The sequence below is a fragment of the Zea mays genome, chromosome 6 (genome assembly GCF_902167145.1).
Source record: "Zea mays cultivar B73 chromosome 6, Zm-B73-REFERENCE-NAM-5.0, whole genome shotgun sequence".
NCBI classification, from domain to species: Eukaryota; Viridiplantae; Streptophyta; class Magnoliopsida; order Poales; family Poaceae; genus Zea; species Zea mays.
In genome coordinates, this window is record NC_050101.1 from 10,943,143 (window position 1) to 10,960,347 (window position 17,205).

General features: G+C 56.3%; 1 protein-coding gene across 1 annotated transcript; it reads left to right on the plus strand.

Moving 5' to 3' along the window:
- The first annotated feature begins 2,463 nt into the window (after positions 1-2,463).
- On the plus strand, positions 2,464-3,670 carry LOC103628988 (expansin-A19). The gene is made up of 2 exons (XM_008650192.3): positions 2,464-2,697; positions 2,800-3,670. The coding sequence occupies exons 1-2, from the start codon at positions 2,568-2,570 to the stop codon at positions 3,432-3,434; spliced, it is 765 nt and encodes a 254-aa protein (XP_008648414.1). The 5' UTR covers positions 2,464-2,567; the 3' UTR covers positions 3,435-3,670.
- Positions 3,671-17,205: the final 13,535 nt, after the last annotated feature.

Genomic DNA, 17,205 nt, shown 5'->3' on the forward strand with positions numbered 1-17,205 from the left:
GTGAGGCAGATCTAAATTGGCGCTTCAACGATGGAGCATCCATGAAATCATCGTCGGACAGTGTGGATGGAGCAGGAGGTTTTCTTTTTAAACGACAAGCTAAAGCCTTTCTGCGAAAACGATGGATTGGGGCTGGCTGTGGCCCATTCTGCTCCTGATTTTGTGGAATATCATCTTGGTGAGCTGAGCTGTTGGATCTTGTACGTCTGAAAATGTCAATTGAAAAAACCTCCTGACTGGATTCAATGGTTAATCTTTTTGGATTACTGGGCGGGCGATCAACAGACTTCATGATTAAATACTGAATAAATCTGTAGAAAAAGAAGTTGTTTTTAAATACATTGATTTATGCATGAATATATGCCAAAAAAAAACTAATTTTTACTATAACTATCTGAAATGCATACTATATAATGCTAAGTGGAATTACATAACTTAAACTACCTTTTGCATTTATGCGATAGCATTTAATGAACAATGGTTATATACAAGCATAAAGATTGATTTAATATTTCATATAATTGTAAATGGATCAGGATAAAATAAGAGCCTTTTTGCATCAACTAACTATACAACATATTTTAATAACTGGTTCATATTAATAAAAACATTTAGCTCAAATAACATGAATATTTAAATAACATTAGCTTAAATAACAGTATCTGTATGTATTTATTAAAATATGTTTAATATATTGCGAAATGTTCATAAACTTGTGTATGAATGAGCATACACATTACTGCCAATATGCATATATATCAAATCCAATGAGTATATTTTATATATAATGAAACAGATGTGTACACAAATGATTTAATTGAATGGGCATAAAAAGTACTGAGGATATGCATATATATGAAATACAATAAGCATATTAGATAATAAAATAGATGTGAAAACAAATCATTAGAGTAAATGTGCATAAAGAATACTAAATATATGCATATATAATAAAACAAATGTGTAAACAAATGACTCAAGTGAATGTGCATAAACAGTACTGAGGATATGCATATATATCAAATACCAATAAGCATATTTGATAATAAAATAGATGTGAAAACAAATCATTAAAGTAAATGTGCATAAAGAGTACTGACTATATGCATATATAATAAAACAAATGTGTAAACAAATGACTCAAGTGAATGTGCATAAACAGTACTGAAGATATGCATATATATTACATACAAAAAGCATATATGTGTTACTTGGGTTGTATAAGAGTACTATCTGCTAACTCATCAGTAAATACCTAATCCACAGCCTTTGTCATAGATCTATGAATGTCGGGCGATAGTGGGGATATAGAATAAATACATATGCCCTAATATCGGGGCTCCTAAACAAAAAAGAGATGCAATGCGCGATGCAATGACCCGATTAGAGTGATGTCTAAACGGATACAAATCACACATTTAGCTGGAGAATAAGGGTTACAATCAAATCCACTTCAATCGACCGATAGGCTTCAAAAAATCGACGGCAAACTCGGTGTATTTCATTGTTGGATTACCTGGAACTTCTTGAATCGGGCTCCAATGCTGGGAGATTGAAGGATGTAAGATGGAATGGAAGGGCGCTGGATTGGAGCGGCGGTGGATTGGCGCTGCGCTGGTTTGGAGGCGCGGAAATCGCTGGGGAGTCGCCTCCGACGAAAGGAAAATCTGCGCGGCTGGGGTTTTCTTCCTATCGGCGCTGGTTTGTCTCCGTTGATTGCGCGACTACGGTTTTAGAAACAGGAAACGTGGGAGAGGTGGCTGGCTGACGGAGAAAACGGTGTAACGGCGCCGTGACTGGGACCTGTTGACTCGGTGTGGTTCAACCAAAATGCCCATATTAACTAGCCTGGGCTTCCTCTATTATTGGAAGCCCAGGGCTCTTAATATATAAACTATATATATATACACACTGAACCAATGCAAGCAATGCATCAATAATGGGCCAACGAACATACTCGGCGCCAATATATAAAGGGAATGTTTCAAGATATAAGACAAAGAATAAAATTATGAACTGTACGCGCGTGTAACGACCTAGCTTCATCCAACGAACGAGTGATATATGAGATGGAAAACATCGGTTCAGTGCGCAGTGGTTACGTACGTTGTACCAGCTGATCTAGTGAGTAATACGTATGTATGTATGTATATAATTGTTTTCTAATTAAACTCGTCCATATGCATTTTGTTTGGATGGAAAAAAGAGACATTGGTGCAATACGAAGAAGACCTGCATACATTAATGTTTAATGCTCAAGCTAGACAATCTCGCTGCTGGTCGTCGTTGCAGCCAGCCATGTGCATGCATTTCCTTCTGTTGCAATAATCTAATGATTAATAGATTCTTTGCCGGCCCTGTACTGTACGTACGTCTCCTCCAGCTCGAGCTCACGAGTCACGACCCTAACCCTGACCCTAGCTACCTGGCTATATAAGCACCACGGTTGCTGCAGACATTCCTCACCTCTCCAAGCTCCAAACTTGTCTGCTAGATACTACACACTCTCTAGCTAGCACGTAGCAGCATCGATCGCCGGCTGGCTGTTTGCCCGGCCGCAAGCTAAGATGGGGAAACGCTTCCTCCACCAGCTGCTCGTCGTCGTCCTGGCACTCTTTGTCTCGCCGGCGAGATCGGACGACTGGCTTCCTGCCACCGCCACGTTCTACGGCGGCGCTGACGGCTCCGACACAATGGGTATATAGATGATCATCAGCTTGTTCAGAGCCGTTGCTTTAATTTTTTTTCCACATGCGTATCAGATCACAACATGGCTGCATGCATGCATGCATTACGCAGGTGGCGCGTGCGGGTACGGCGACCTATACGAGCAGGGCTACGGCGTGAACAACGCGGCGCTGAGCACGGCGCTCTTCAACGATGGCGCGTCCTGCGGGCAGTGCTACGTGATCAGGTGCGACAGCAGCAAGACCGGGTGGTGCAAGCCCGGTACCAGCAACTTCATCGTCGTCTCCGCCACCAACTTCTGCCCGCCTAACTGGGAGCTCCCCAACGGCGGGTGGTGCGGCCCGCCCCGCCCCCACTTCGATATGTCCCAGCCCGCCTGGGAGAACATCGGCATCTACAACGCCGGCATCATCCCCGTCCTCTACCAGCGTGTCAAGTGCTGGCGGAGCGGCGGCGTGCGCTTCACCATCGCCGGTTTCGACCACTTCTACATGGTGCTCATCACCAACGTCGCCGGCAGCGGCTCCATCCAGAGTATGGCCGTGAAGGGCGCCAACACGGACTGGATCCCCATGTATAGGAACTGGGGTGCCAACTGGCACTGCCTCGCTGGCGGGCTCGTCGACCAGGGTCTCAGCTTCGCGCTCGTCTCCACCGGTGGGCAGAACATCGTCTTCCAGAACGTCGTGCCGGCGTGGTGGCAGTTCGGCCAAACTTTCACCACCTACCAGAACTTCGACTACTAAACTTCATGCATGCCTTTCTTCCTTCCACGACAATATATATATCTAAAGCCCAATAGATCCTTCTTCATTCATTCTTCTTCAGAAAGAGATATTACACCCCCATGTTGTCTTCATTTCATTTCAGTTGTAGTGTGGAAATTATTTTGTTATTGTTATCATATTCAACCGCAAACTGATGATTGTAAATTCAAGGAGTATTCAGTTGTGTTATAGATTGAGAGGGTTCCAACTTCCAACAGCATGCAACAGATTCCTTATTCCAACACTCAATACACTACTTGTTTAGTCCAACTGGTGTTTGGTTCCACCAGTTTAGTAATTAATAAATTGTTTTTCCCGGCCCTCGTTAGCGCGTGTGCCTCTCTTGCAAGCAAAGCAATGCACTCAAAATTGAACACGATAGATGGACGATGAGTCCAGAACCATGCATGCATGCATGCACACCTACTAATGAAATATAAACCTTTTTCTGAAGGCCAAGAATGAAGGACGGGGAGAAAACAAACGGTATTGTCATCCCCTTTTAGGCCATGTCCGGTTCTACTCTAATCCAATGGATTGAGGGGGATTGAGAGGGTTTCAATCCCTAATAAATCAAAATCTCTCTCAATCTGTATCAATCTTTTCGAATTCATATGAATTGAAAATAACTGAACAAGTCCTTATGGACCACTTGTTCCCCGCCCCCACTTTTTGATTCCGGTAAGCACATCCATCCGTTTACTTTAGGTTTTATTTAATTACTAGTAGTAATAATTATTCACCATTCAGCATTTATCTTAAAAAATAATCATTCAGCAACGCCCGTCATCAGCGGGAAACACATAGTAGTGTATGTCGTAGCTAGGTTGGGTTGTGCTCAACTCTTGACCAACACATAGTAGTGCTCGTCGGCTAGGGTCTGAGCTTCGCGCTTGTCTCCACCGACGGACAGAACATCGTCTTCCAGGACATCGTGCCCGCGTGGTGGCAGTTCGGGCAAACTTTCACCACCTACCAGAACTTCGACTACTAAACTCCATTCATGCCTTTCTTCCTTCCACGACAATATATATATATATATATATATATATATATATATATATATATATATATATATCTAAAGTCCAATAGATCCTTCTTCATTCATTCTTCTTCAGAGAGAGAGATATTACACCCGTTGTGTTGTCTTGGTTTCATTTCAGTTGCAGTTTGGAAATCATTTTGTTATTGTTATCATTCAACTGCAAACTAATCATTGTAAATTCAAGAAGTATTTGGTTGTGTTACAGATTGTTCCAACTGACAACAAATTCCCTTAATCCATCACTCAATACTTGATTTGTTTAAGTAAGCACAAAAAAGCACATCCTATCGAGACAAGCATTGGTCTGTTAGTGTCACACCCGGATTTAAGGGACAAAGCCGGGTGCATCTCATACATGCGCCAAAGAAGACAACATATATAATAACAGAGTGTATAGAGATAAATGTCACAATAATCAGAGTATTTATTACATAGCGGAAGTCTTACAAAATAAAAGATAAATATAAAAGGATCTAGAATTCATCCTTGGCGCCAGAAAGTCAACTGGGAGACGCCACCTAAATTGAATCGAACTCCTCATTGTGTGGCTCCTCTTGAACCACATGTTCTTCTCCTGTGGGGGGTGTGAGACAGCAAGGGTGAGCTCACACATGTTCATCGCTCAACAAGTTGTGGGGAATAATGTGGCATGAACTCACCAAAGGTGGGAGTTCATGTGATGTGTAACGCCGATCAATAATAAAGGGTAAAGCTGAGCATTGCTTTTAATCAGTTGGTCAAATTTTATTAGCAATTACTAAATGTAAGTAAATACCGAACCATAATAAAAATAATAGAACAAAATTAATAAATAATCCAATGCGATGCAAATGACAAATTGAATTTAAGTTTCATAAATTAATTATGTGAGTGTCCGAGCCGCTTATGACCGTGAGCACGACTAGTATACCACTTTTACACTCTGCAGAGTTTGTACCCTGTACCCACAAGCCGTGTATCCAATGTCGCCAGGGTTTGCAAAGCCCTTAGACACTACCAAGGTGAATGGCTAGGGATCCACTACGAGGACTTTACAAAGTTCCACTAGCTTCCAAAAACCCGCTACAGTTTATGGGAAGAGCACTTGCAAGAATCCCTTGTCTAACTGTCATCGCAACAAAATCAACCCGAGAACCTCCCTGCATGCAATCCCCTACTGTACTTGCCCCTTTCGGGTAAGGTAGTCTTCCACTAGCTTTCCTAATTAGTCAGCCAAGGGCGTCCCATACCACCCTTGTGGTGGCATTGTTTTCCCGGGTGGTTCTCCATGTTCCCATTAAAGATAATGATCTTAGCATAAACATAAATAACATAACAGATAATAGGAATATGGATGTAATGAAATATTAACCCAAAACCATATAAAGCAATAGCAAAACTACCCAAGTGATTCAGGGGTAGACAAAGTAAAAGATAATCAGACTAGGGTGACCTATTGGGTCTCATCAAAATTAACCTATGCATGAATAAGTGATATTAAAGAACATTATTAGGTAATAAAAGTGGTCAAGGGCACAAATTGCCTGGCACTTGAGATTCCAGGTACCAAAATGATCCTCAGGTGACTCGTGACCTCACTACTAGTCGTAGCAATCAAACAAACACAGTATAGATAAAATTAACATCACACCAAACATAAGAACTGTCGGCGTTTCAAGACCGGGGGGTCCCTGAGTCGACGAGTGAATGTCGCCGCGTGCCCCAGCCCAGATGGGTCGAGCGCCAGGCCGAGCGTGAAGGGGGGAAGCGAGGCGGCCGGAGACCGGCGTGAGAGAGGTGGAAATCCCGCGGCCTTCGTGTTCGTCCCGCGCCCAGGTCGGGTGCGCTTGCAGTAGGGGGTTACAAGCGTCCACGCGGGAGAGGGAGCGAGCGGCTTCAAGCGAGCGCCTGTCTCGTCCTCGTCCCCGCGCGGCCAACCTTCTCTAAGAGGGCCCTGGTCGTTCCTTTTATAGGCGTAAGGAGAGGATCCAGGTGTACAACGGGGGGTATAGCAAAGTGCTACGTGTCTAGCGGAGGAGAGCTAGCGCCCTAAGTACATGCCGTCGTGGCAGCCGGAGAGATTTTGGCACCCAGCTGGTGTGATGTCGTGGCCGTCGGAGGAGTGCTGGAGCCTGGCGGAGGGACAGCTGTCGGAGCTGTTGAGTCCTTGCTGACGTCCTCTTGCTTCCGTAAGGGGGCTGAGAGCCGCCGTCGTCACAGAATATGTGGGGCACCACCATTGCCCATCTGGTGGAGCGAGCCAGATGGGACGCCGGTCTTGTTCCTCGTGGCCCGAGTCAGCTCGGGGTAGGGTGATGATGGCGCCTCCTGTTGACATGGCTGGTCTGCGCCCTAGGTTGGGCGATGTGGAAGTTCCTCCGAGGCCAAGGTCGAGTCTGTCTTCCGCGGTCGAGGCCGAGTCCGAGCCCCTGGTTCAGGCGAGGCGGGGACCGTCGGCTGAGGCCAGGGCGGAGTCCGAGCCCTGGGGTCGGGCGGAGCGGAGTTCGTCGTCTTCTGGGGCTGAGCCCAAGTCCGAGCCCTGGGTCGGGCGGAGCGGAGTTCGCCGTCTTCCGGGACTTAGCCCGAGTCCGAGCCCTGGGTCGGGCGGAGCGGAGTTCGCCGTCTTCCGGGACTTAGCCCGAGTCCGAGCCCTGGGTCGGGCGGAGCGGAGTTCGTCGTCTTCTGGGGCTGAGCCCGAGTCCGAGCCCTGGGTCGGGCGGAGTGGAGTTCGCCGTCTTCCGGGACTTAGCCCGAGTCCGAGCCCTGGGTCGGGCGGAGCGGAGTTCGCCGTCTTCTGGGACTTAGCCCGAGTCCGAGCCCTGGGTCGGGCGAAGCGGAGTTCGCCGTCTTCCGGGACTTAGCCCGAGTCCGAGCCCTGGGTCGGGTGAAGCGGAGCTTCCTATGGTGCCAGCGGCCGGGCCTGACTACCTGTCAGCCTCACTCTGTCAAGTGGCACCGCAGTCAGAGCGGCGCAGGCGGCGCTGTCTTTCTGTCAGGCCGGTCAGTGGAGCGGCGAAGTGACGGCGGTCACTTCGGCTCTGTCGGCTGGGGGTGCGCGTCAGGATAAAGGTGTCAGGCCACCTTTGCATTAAATGCTCCTGTGATTTGGTCGGTCGGTGCGGCGATTTGGTCAGGGTTGCTTCTTGGCGAAGACAGGGCCTCGGGCGAGCCGGGAACATGTTCGCCGCTGGAGGGGGCCTCGGGCGAGACGGAGATCCTCCGGGGTCGGCTGCCCTTGTCCGAGGCTAGGCTCGGGCAAGGCGTGATCGAGTCCCTCGTATGGACTGATCTCTGACTTAATCGCACCCATCAGGCCTTTGCAGCTTTATGCTGATGGGGGTTACCAGCTGAGAATTAGGAGCCTTGAGGGTACCCCTAATTATGGTCCCCGACAGTAGCCCCCGAGCCTCGAAGGGAGTGTTAGCACTCGCTTGGAGGCTTTCGTCGCACTTTTTTGCAAGGGGACCAGCCTTTCTCGGTTGCGTTTTGTTCCGGTGGGTGCGCGCGAGCGCACCCGCCGGGTGTAGCCCCCGAGGCCTCGGAGGAGTGGTTTCACTCCTCCGAGGTCTTAATGCCTCGCGTAATGCTTCGGCTGGTCTATTCGTCCCTCATGTGAGCTGGTCGTAGCCCGGGTGTACGGTTGGGTCCCAAGTTCTCGGGCTGGTATGTTGACGCTGTCAACGGTTCGGCCGGAGCCGGGTTTGCGAGAGCAGCCCCCGAGCCTCTGCACAGGGCGAGAGGGCGATCAGGGACAGACTCGACTTTTTTACATACGCCCCTGCGTCGCCTTTCCGCAAGGAGGAGGGGGGGAAAGCGCCATGTTGCCCTTGATGGGTGCCGAACATGGTGTCTCCGGTGAGCTGCAAGCGGGTAATCCGAGTGGACGTCCATGCCCCGTTCATTGGGGGTCGGCTAGGGGCCCAGAGGCACGCCCAAAAGTACCTGCGGGTGATCTGCCGGACCCGGTCCCCTGGCGACGGGGTCCGAGGGCTCGATGCCTCCCTCTGATGGGATTTCGTTACAAGATCGTTCCCGCTGGTCTCGGAAATGTCCTAGGGTACCTCGGGAGCGCAGCCCGAGCCTTGGTTATGTATCGAACGTACCCATGGTCATCCCTCGCTCTGTGTCTGAGGCGGCTGTGAACCCTTCGGGGGCCAGCCTTCGAACCCCTGATCAGTAGTGGGCGCGGAGCCCGAGTAGCCTGAGGCGGACGTTGAACCCTTCCGAGGGGCCGGCCTTCGAACCTGTGACCAGTAGTGGGTGTAGGGCCCACGCGACCTGAGGCGGCTGTCGAACCCTTCCGAGGGGCCAGCCTTCGAACCTCTGATCAGTAGGGAGGCTCGGAGCCTGGTTCCTTCACGGGGAAGGATCCTTTTCGGGGTATCCCCCTTTCCCGGTCCCTGCTGCAAGAGAGAGAACGAGGGAAAAAAGGAAAAGGATACGAAATTGAACGACGCGGCATACCTTTTTTTTGACGCGGTCATTATGGCGAAGGCGAAGCGTCGCCCGCTTCTCCTGCCAGAGGCGCCGCCTGTCCTGCCGCGGAGTTAATGCGACGGGGTGAGTGGTTCGCGGGGCGGCCGTTGCGCGTGCGCGAGCCGTTCGGGGAATGACTGTTTTGCTTTGCGTTTTTGAATCCCGCGTCCGGTCCGGGCGGAACGTTTGGACCGGTCTCGCCTTGGTCTTTATATACTCGGGAGAGGGTCTGGCGATGGTTCTTTGCTCCGCTTCCTGCCTCCCTCTTAGGTTTTCGCAACCCGAGAGACTTAGCCAGAGAAGAGGAAACTGCTCTCCCTGTTCCTTGCGCCGCCACCCCTTCCGCTCGGTGATGGCTGACCGGGTGACCATCATCTCGCCGCGCGACCCATGGCCTTTTTCCACGGTGACGGCGAGTGATCTGGAGGATCTTGTTGGCGAGGGTTTACTTCGCCCTCTCACCGATGAGCAGCGGCCGGAATGGATTCCCCCCGTGGGCGGAGCCGCTCCGTCCCCACCGCCGGGGTACATCGTGAGCTTCGTCTCCTTCCACGAGCGGGGATTTGGTGTGCCGGCGAGCCGCTTCATGCGGGCGATCCTGCACCACTACAGGGTGGAGTTGCACAACCTCAGCCCCAACTCCATCTCGCAATCCGCCATCTTCGTAGCGGTGTGTGAGGGGTACTTGGGGATCGCCCCCCACTGGGATTTGTGGACCCATCTCTTTTTCGCAGAGCTTTTTGCTTCGCCGATAGGGGAGAGGAAGGTCCACGCAGCAGTGCGGGCCGGCGGCTGCACCCTCCTGCTGAGGCAGTCGCGGGCGTCGCTGTATATTCCTGCCATCCTCGCGTCCTCGAACAAGGGGTGGCAGCGCCGGTGGTTCTACCTCCGGAATGACGGCGAGTTGCTCCCGCCGTTCTCCCAGCGAGTAGTCACCGCCGCCGCCGATGCTTGGCGCCACGGGACCCCGCACGAAAGACAGAAGAACCTCGAACCTCTTCTCAAGGCCTTGGAGGCGTTGCGGAAGGGGGGACTCACCGCTGCGGGAGTGATTGCCGCCATCCACCGCCGGAGGGTGCTTCCCTTGGCGGAGCGACGGCTGCCGCTTTGGGAGATGACACCGGAGGCTGACTTGGAGGGCTCGCGGATGTCCTCTGATCCTCTTCCCTTCGACGTCCTCCACGGGCGGGTGTCCGTTGCGTTGGGGAAGCCGGACCCCAGCGCCTTCTCCCAGCCTTTGATGCGCCCTGACCAAGGGTGCGTGACTCTGGTGAGTGTCCACTCCTTCTTTCTTCTTGCGTCGGATTGCCCCTGGTTTTTACGGTCGGGATTTTCATCCGTCTTCAGGAGGTAGGGTGGCACAAGCCTTCCCTGCCACGGGTCCCGCAGGACGCGGCAGACCGAGCAGCGCGACGGGTTGCCGCGGAGGAGAAGAAGAAAAAGAAGGACGCGGAGAAGGCCCGGGCCCGCGAGCGGAGGCGGGCTCGAGACGCCTTGGAAAAGCTTCGCCGTCTGCAGGAGAGGGAGGGGCTCCCGAGGGAGCCATCGCCGGAAACGCCCGACGACGACGACGATGATGAAGATGATGACGAGGAAGACGACATGGCTGCCCGCCTTGGCCTCAGCCCTGGCTTGGGGTTAGGCCAGGAGCCATCAAGCCAGCCCCCGAGCGGGCTGATGTCGTCAGTCTCTGGAGTCGGGACGCCGGGGTCCCGGCCCGAGGAGCGGGGGCAATCCGAGAGGTACTTGACCCCTCGGCTGGAGGAGTTGAGGCGACCCCGGGGAGCCAGGCCGAGGCGTCTGCTCCCCGAGAGCCGCCACCCACACCGGCAGCGCAGGGGAGCGACCCTTAGGTCGCCGTGGCAGTGCCTGGGCAGTCCGCCCCCCGGGCGTCCAGGGCGCCCAAAGCAAGGGTGGTGCCGAAGCCGCCGGCGAAGCGGACCTCGGCGGCGGCTCCGGGGGTCGAGATCCGAGAGACCTCCCCCCAGGCACGGTTGATCATGGCCTGGAGCGGGTAAGTATCTTGGAATGTCTTCGTCCTGGCTTTTCATTCGTATGTCCCGGCCGTGATTTTTCTTTTTCCCTCAGCAAATGAAGCCATGGCCTGACTGACCTGGCACCCCGGAAGGCCCTTAAGACGGCGCCGGCTTGCGCGGCCAGTGCCGCCCCGGACCTTGCCGTTCAGCTGACCTTCTCGCAAGGTGCTCCACAGCAGGGGGCTCAGGCGGCACCAGTCGCCGTGGAGCGGGTTCCCGAGGCTGGCTCTTCTGCTGAGGCGGCCATTGTGATAGGGGAGGCGGCTGACGCGGACGTGACCCCGGGCCCACCGGACGTGCCGGCGATGCCGGCACCTGTCGCTACTGAAGTCGCTGCTGTCCCGGTCGGGGAGCGACCGGTCGCTACCGACGTTGAGACGGCTGAGGCGTCGGCGCTCGGTGCCTCGGAAGAGGGGGGCGTGGAGATGCGATCCGTCCCGCCGGGCGGCAGCCTCGTCGCTGTGTGACGGAGCTCCGTGGGCCGGCGCCAGTTGCTCCGGTTCTGGACCCGTGAGGCCTCGGATCCCGTCTTCGTTCTCGACGATGAACGGGAGGACCAGTCCTGGGACGAGCTCCGCGAGTGTGCCGAAGCAACGGTGGGGTCGCTCCGGTCGTCGCTGGAGGTTTTCTGCAGGGACGTCCCCAAAATCCTCCAGGTAACGGTTTCAGGCATACCTTTTCTCTTTTGTGACCAAGGCGTCTCTCGTGACGCCCCGCTTCCTTCCCTCAGGATCTGACGGATCTGAGCGCCGCCAAGTCGTCGTTCATCCGCCGCGAGGTCGACGTCTGGGGCTCGCTGCGATCCCTGAGGATTTCGCTCGCCGGGGCTACTGCGCGCCTCTCTCAGCAGGGTGCCGAGGTGGCGGACCTTTGGTTGCTCTGCACCGATCTGAGAGCCGAGGCGGCAGCGGCGCGCGCGGAGGCGACCGCGGCGCGCGCAGAAGCGCAACGACAGCAATTAGAGTTCGACCGGGTCACCAAGGAGCGGGACCAATCTCGGGACCGGGCTGCCGAGGCCGAAAGCCGGGCTGAGACCCTTGCAGCCGACCTAGCCGTAGCCCAGGTCGCAGCCTCGGAGCAGCGTGCCCGAGCCGGAGGTACGCCTTAGCCATCTTCGGTTTTCATTCCTGCTTGTTTCCTCTGCTTGTGTTTGAGATCTTTCTTCTGGCTGTTCGCAGAGCTTGAGTCCGCCCTTGATGAGTCCGCCAAGGCGCTTGCCGAGGCGCTTGCCGGGGTGGCCAAGCAGAGGGAGGCCGACCACGCGGCCATGTCCGAGGCCATCTCGGACTTTTGCCGGGTCCTTGGCTCCGGCGACGTCCCCTCAGGAAGCTCCCCTCAAAGTCGCCTTCAAGTCTTGGGCGATCATGTGCGCGGCAGACTCCACGAGGCGCTACACCACGGCGTCAGGCGGGCCTTCGCCGTGCTCGCTTCCCACTACGTTGTGGACCTGGAGCGGGTCAGCGAGGGGTATTGCCTTCCCGACGAAGATGAAGCCACCCTGGCAGAAGTCCAGAGGCTCGATGCGGCCGCCGCGGGTCCGAGCGCAGTGCTGGCGACCACCTTTGAGGCAGAGATCCTCCCACCTGCGTCGTCGTCGGAAGCCGGGATGGACTTTGCCGAAGGTGGGGACGAAGCCGAAGGCGCGGCTCCTTCCCGAGGCGACGCCTAACTCTGTTGGAACAGTTTCTGTTGGATGCACGTGTGTCTTTCTGCGGCCGCTAAGGCCTGAACACTTTGTTACCGTTGCATGAAGTCGTACTCCTTTCCCTTTCATTTTGCGTGTGCGGCTTTGCCTGTTAGTAACAGGGTGGCTTCCCCAAGTAGGGTCACTTTTCGTGGCGGGTGACGAGTGAGGTGTCCGTAACCCGGAGGCATAGGAGTCCCTCGGCTCAGTCGGCCTTGCCACTTACATGCACCCGCATTCGCTCCTTGGGGTCCTGCTTCCGACATAGCCGGGGGAACGCAAAAGCCTTTTTGATTGAAAATTTTGAACGCAGAGGGGTTCCCCCCTTTTTAGCCCCCGAGGGAGGGTCGGGCTCTGCCGAGGCAAGGCTGACCCTTCCTTGACGACTAAAACTTGCGTGGGAGCGAGGTATACGAACAACTTGAAAACATCTCAAGGGTAGAAGCGACGTAGCTGTTGGATGTTCCAAGCGTTGCCGTAGACCTCGCCTTGACGGTTGGCCAGCTTGTACGTTCCGGGCTTCAGAACTTTGGCGGTGACAAGTGGCCCTCCCCAGGGGTGCGTGTAGCCCCCGGGTGTCCCCAACAAGGGCTCAGGGTGCTGCGCGATGGTCGTGATCTCCTCCGGGTTGGCTTCGATGCCCCGCTTGGAGACGATGAACCCCAAGAACATGCCCCGGGGCACCCCTGAAGACACACTTTTCGGGATTGAGCTTGATGCCTTTCGCCTCTTTGATGAACCCCGCCGCCATTAGCTTGTGGATCTCCTTGCCTATGGCTCTGCGCTTCTCCTCGTCGAATCGGCGCAGAGGCTGCTTGACGGGTCGGGCTCCGGCTCGGATGTCCAGCGAGTGCTCGGCGGCATCCCTCGGTATGCCGGGCATGTCCGAGGGACTCCGCGCGAAGACGTCGGTGCTCGCGCGGAGAAAGTCGGTGAGTACTGCTTCCTATTTGGGATCGAGCCCGGAGCCGACCCGGATCCGCTTGGAGGCGTCGCTGCTGGGGTCGAGGGGGACGGCCTTAACCATCTCCGCTGGCTCGAAGTTGCCGGCATGACGTTTCACGTCTGGCACCTCCTTAGAGAGGCTCTCCAGGTCGGCGATGAGGGCCTCGGACTCGGCGAGGGCCTCGGCGTACTCCACGCACTCCACGTCGCATTCGAACGCGTGTTTGTACGTGGGGCCGATGGTGATGACCCCGTTGGGGCCCGGCATCTTGAGCTTCAGGTAGGTGTAGTTGGGGACAGCCATGAACTTCGCGTAGCATGGTCTCCCCAGCACCGCGTGGTAGGTCCCTCGGGACCCGACCACCTCGAACGTCAGGGTCTCCCTTCGGAAGTTGGAGGGTGTTCCGAAGCAGACGGGAAGGTCGAGTTGTCCGAGGGGCTGGACGCGCTTCCCGGGAATGATCCCATGGAAGGGCGCAGCGCCTGCTCGGACGGAGGACAGATCGACACGCAGGAGTCCTAGGGTCTCGGCGAAGATGATGTTGAGGCTGCTGCCTCCGTCCATGAGGACTTTGGTGAGCCTGACGTCGCCGATGATGGGGTCGACGACGAGCGGGTATTTCCCCGGGCTCGGCACATGGTCGGGGTGGTCGGCTTGGTCGAAGGTGATGGGCTTGTCGGACCAGTCTAGGTAGACTGGTGCCGCCACCTTCACCGAACAGACCTCCTGACGCTCTTGCTTGCGGTGCCGAGCCGAGGCATTCGCCGCTTGCCCACCATAGATCATGAAGCAGTCGCGGACCTCGGGGAACTCTCCTGCTTGGTGATCTTCCTTTTTGTCGTCGTCGCGGGCCCTGCCACCCTCCGCGGGTAGCCCGGCCCTGTGGAAGTGGCGCCGAAGCATGACGCACTCCTCAAGGGTGTGCTTGACGGGCCCCTGGTGATAGGGGCACGGCTCCTTGAGCATCTTGTCAAAAAGGTTGGCACCTCCGGGGGGTTTCCGAGGGTTCTTGTACTCGGCGGCGGCGACAAGGTCCGCGTCGGCGGCGTCGTGTTTCGCTTGCGACTTCTTCTTGTCCTTCTTCTTGGCACCGCGCTGAGCTAACGCCTCGGGGGCATCTTCCGACGGGCGGCCCTGGGGCTGCTTGTCCTTTCGGAAGATAGCCTCGACCGCCTCCTGGCCGGAGGCGAACTTGGTGGCGATGTCCATCAGCTCGCTCGTCCTGGTGGGGGTCTTGCGACCCAGCTTGCTCACCAGGTCGCGGCAGGTGGTGCCAGCGAGGAACGCGCCGATGACATCCGAGTCGGTGATGTTGGGAAGCTCGGTGCGCTGCTTCGAGAATCACCGGATGTAGTCCCGGAGAGACTCTCCCGGCTGCTGTCGACAGCTTCGGAGGTCCCAGGAATTCCCAGGGCGCACGTACGTGCCCTGGAAATTGCCGGCGAAAGCTTGGACTAGGTCGTCCCAGTTGGAGATCTGCCCCGGAGGCAGGTGCTCCAACCAGGCGCGAGCGGTGTCGGAGAGGAACAGGGGGAGGTTGCGGATGATGAGGTTGTCATCGTCCGTTCCACCCAGTTGGCAGGCCAGACGGTAGTCCGCGAGCCACAGTTCCGGTCTCGTCTCCCCCGAGTACTTTGTGATAGTAGTCGGGGGTCGGAACCGGGTCGGGAACGGCGCCCGTCGGATGGCCCGGCTGAAGGCCTGCGGACCGGGTGGTTCGGGCGAGGGACTCCGATCCTCCCCGCTGTCGTAGCGTCCCCCACGCCTGGGGTGGTAGCCTCGGCGCACCCTCTCGTCGAGGTGGGCCCGACGGTCGCGGTGATGGTGCTCGTTGCCGAGGCGACCCGGGGCTGCAGGCGCGGTGTTGCGCGTGCACCTGGTGTAGACCGAGGCTTCCCGCATGAATCGGGAAGTCGCGGCATGAGGTTCCGAGGGGTACCCCTGCCTTCGGGAGGCAGAGCTCTCGGCCCGTCGGACCGTGGCGCCTTCCAGGAGATTCTTGAGCTCTCCCTGGATTCGCCGCCCCTTGGTGGTTGATGGCTCCGGCATCGCGCGGAGAAGCATCGCTGCTGCAGCCAGGTTCTGGCCGACCCCACTAGATGCGAGTGGTGGCCTGACCCTGACGTCGTCAGCGATGCGGTGCTGGAAGCCCTGGGGTAGATGACGTATTTCTCCGGCCGGGGGTTGGCCCGCCCATGCCTGCCCGACGTCCCGGCGGATCGGCTCGAGCGCTCCTGCTCCCTCGTCGAGCCTGGCCTGCACCCTGCGGATTTGCTCGAGCTGTGGGTCATGGCCCCCCGCCTGAACGGGGACCACAGCTAGCTCCCGTGGGATGTCAACGCGAGGCACCGGCCTAGGGAGATCACCGTCCTCCGGCATGCCGAGATGGTTGCCTTCGGAGGGACCCCCTAGATTGACGTGGAAGCATTCGCGACTTGGGCCGCAGTCCTCGTCGCCGAGGCTACGGCTACCGTCGGAACAGTCGGAGAGGCAGTAGTCGCATGCGGTCATGAAGTCCCGCATGGCACTGGGGTTGCCAAGTTCAGAGAAATCCCAACAGAAGCTGGGCTTGTCGTCTTCCTCGGACCCGGAGGGCCCGTAGGTCGAGACGTCCGTCAGCCGGTCCCAAGGTGACCACATACGAAACCCCAGAGGGTTTGGACTCGCCTCTACGAGAGCGCCCGCCAAAGCGAGGTCGCTAGGCGGGTTGAGGCTGAATCCAAATGACGTGGGATGGGAATCGGTCGGTACCTCTTGGTCGACGAGCGGCGATAAAGTCACGTCGGGGACTGGCTGCACCGTCGTCTCAGGTACGAGGGTGACGTCCAGCAAGCTTTTCGCGAGCGTGCTGGCGTCGTCCGCTTGCTCGGGATTGGCGTGTCGCGGGTAGACGGCGCTCGTCTTCGTCTCAAGCGCGAAGTCGATACCCGGCGCGCCCCCCGTTGGGGTGCCGGCGCTGTCGACTCGCTCAACAGCCGACGAGGCGCTGCCTCCTGCTTGGCCTGGGTTGCCCCGCCTCCTCCTCCGTTGGCGGGGGAGAGAACGGGGCGAGCTCGAAGGTTGTTCTTCCACCATGCGGGGAAGACGTCGTCGATTCCGCCGCCGGCGGGCGGGTTGTCGGTCGCCGTTGCCGCTGCCGCCCGGCGGTGGAATGAGTATCATGTCGTAGCTGCCATCGAGGGACATGAACTCAAGACTCCCGAAACGGAGCACCGTCCCGGGTTGGAGAGGTCGCTGGAGACTGCCCATCTGGAGCTTGACGGGAAGCTGTTCGTCAACACGCAGCAGGCCCCTACCTGGCGTGCCAACTGTCGGCGTTTCGAGACCGGGGGGTCCCTGAGCCGACGAGTGAATGTCACCGCGTGCCCCAGCCCAGATGGGTCGAGCGCGAGGCCGAGCGCAAAGGGGGGAAGCGAGGCGGCCGGAGACCGGCGTGAGAGAGGTGGAAATCCCACGGCCTTCGTGTTCGTCCCGCGCCCAGGTCGGGTGCGCTTGCAGTAGGGGGTTACAAGCGTCCACGCGGGAGAGGGAGCGAGCGGCTTCAAGCGAGCGCCTGTCTCGTCCTCGTCCCCGCGCGGCCAACC

Bases quoted from the DNA above. Each gene is read 5' to 3' on its own strand.
- LOC103628988 (XM_008650192.3), top strand. From the start codon at position 2,568: ATGGGGAAACGCTTCCTCCACCAGCTGCTCGTCGTCGTCCTGGCACTC. The intron at 2,698-2,799 runs GTATATAGATGA...TGCATTACGCAG, and splicing joins TGACGGCTCCGACACAATGG to GTGGCGCGTGCGGGTACGGC.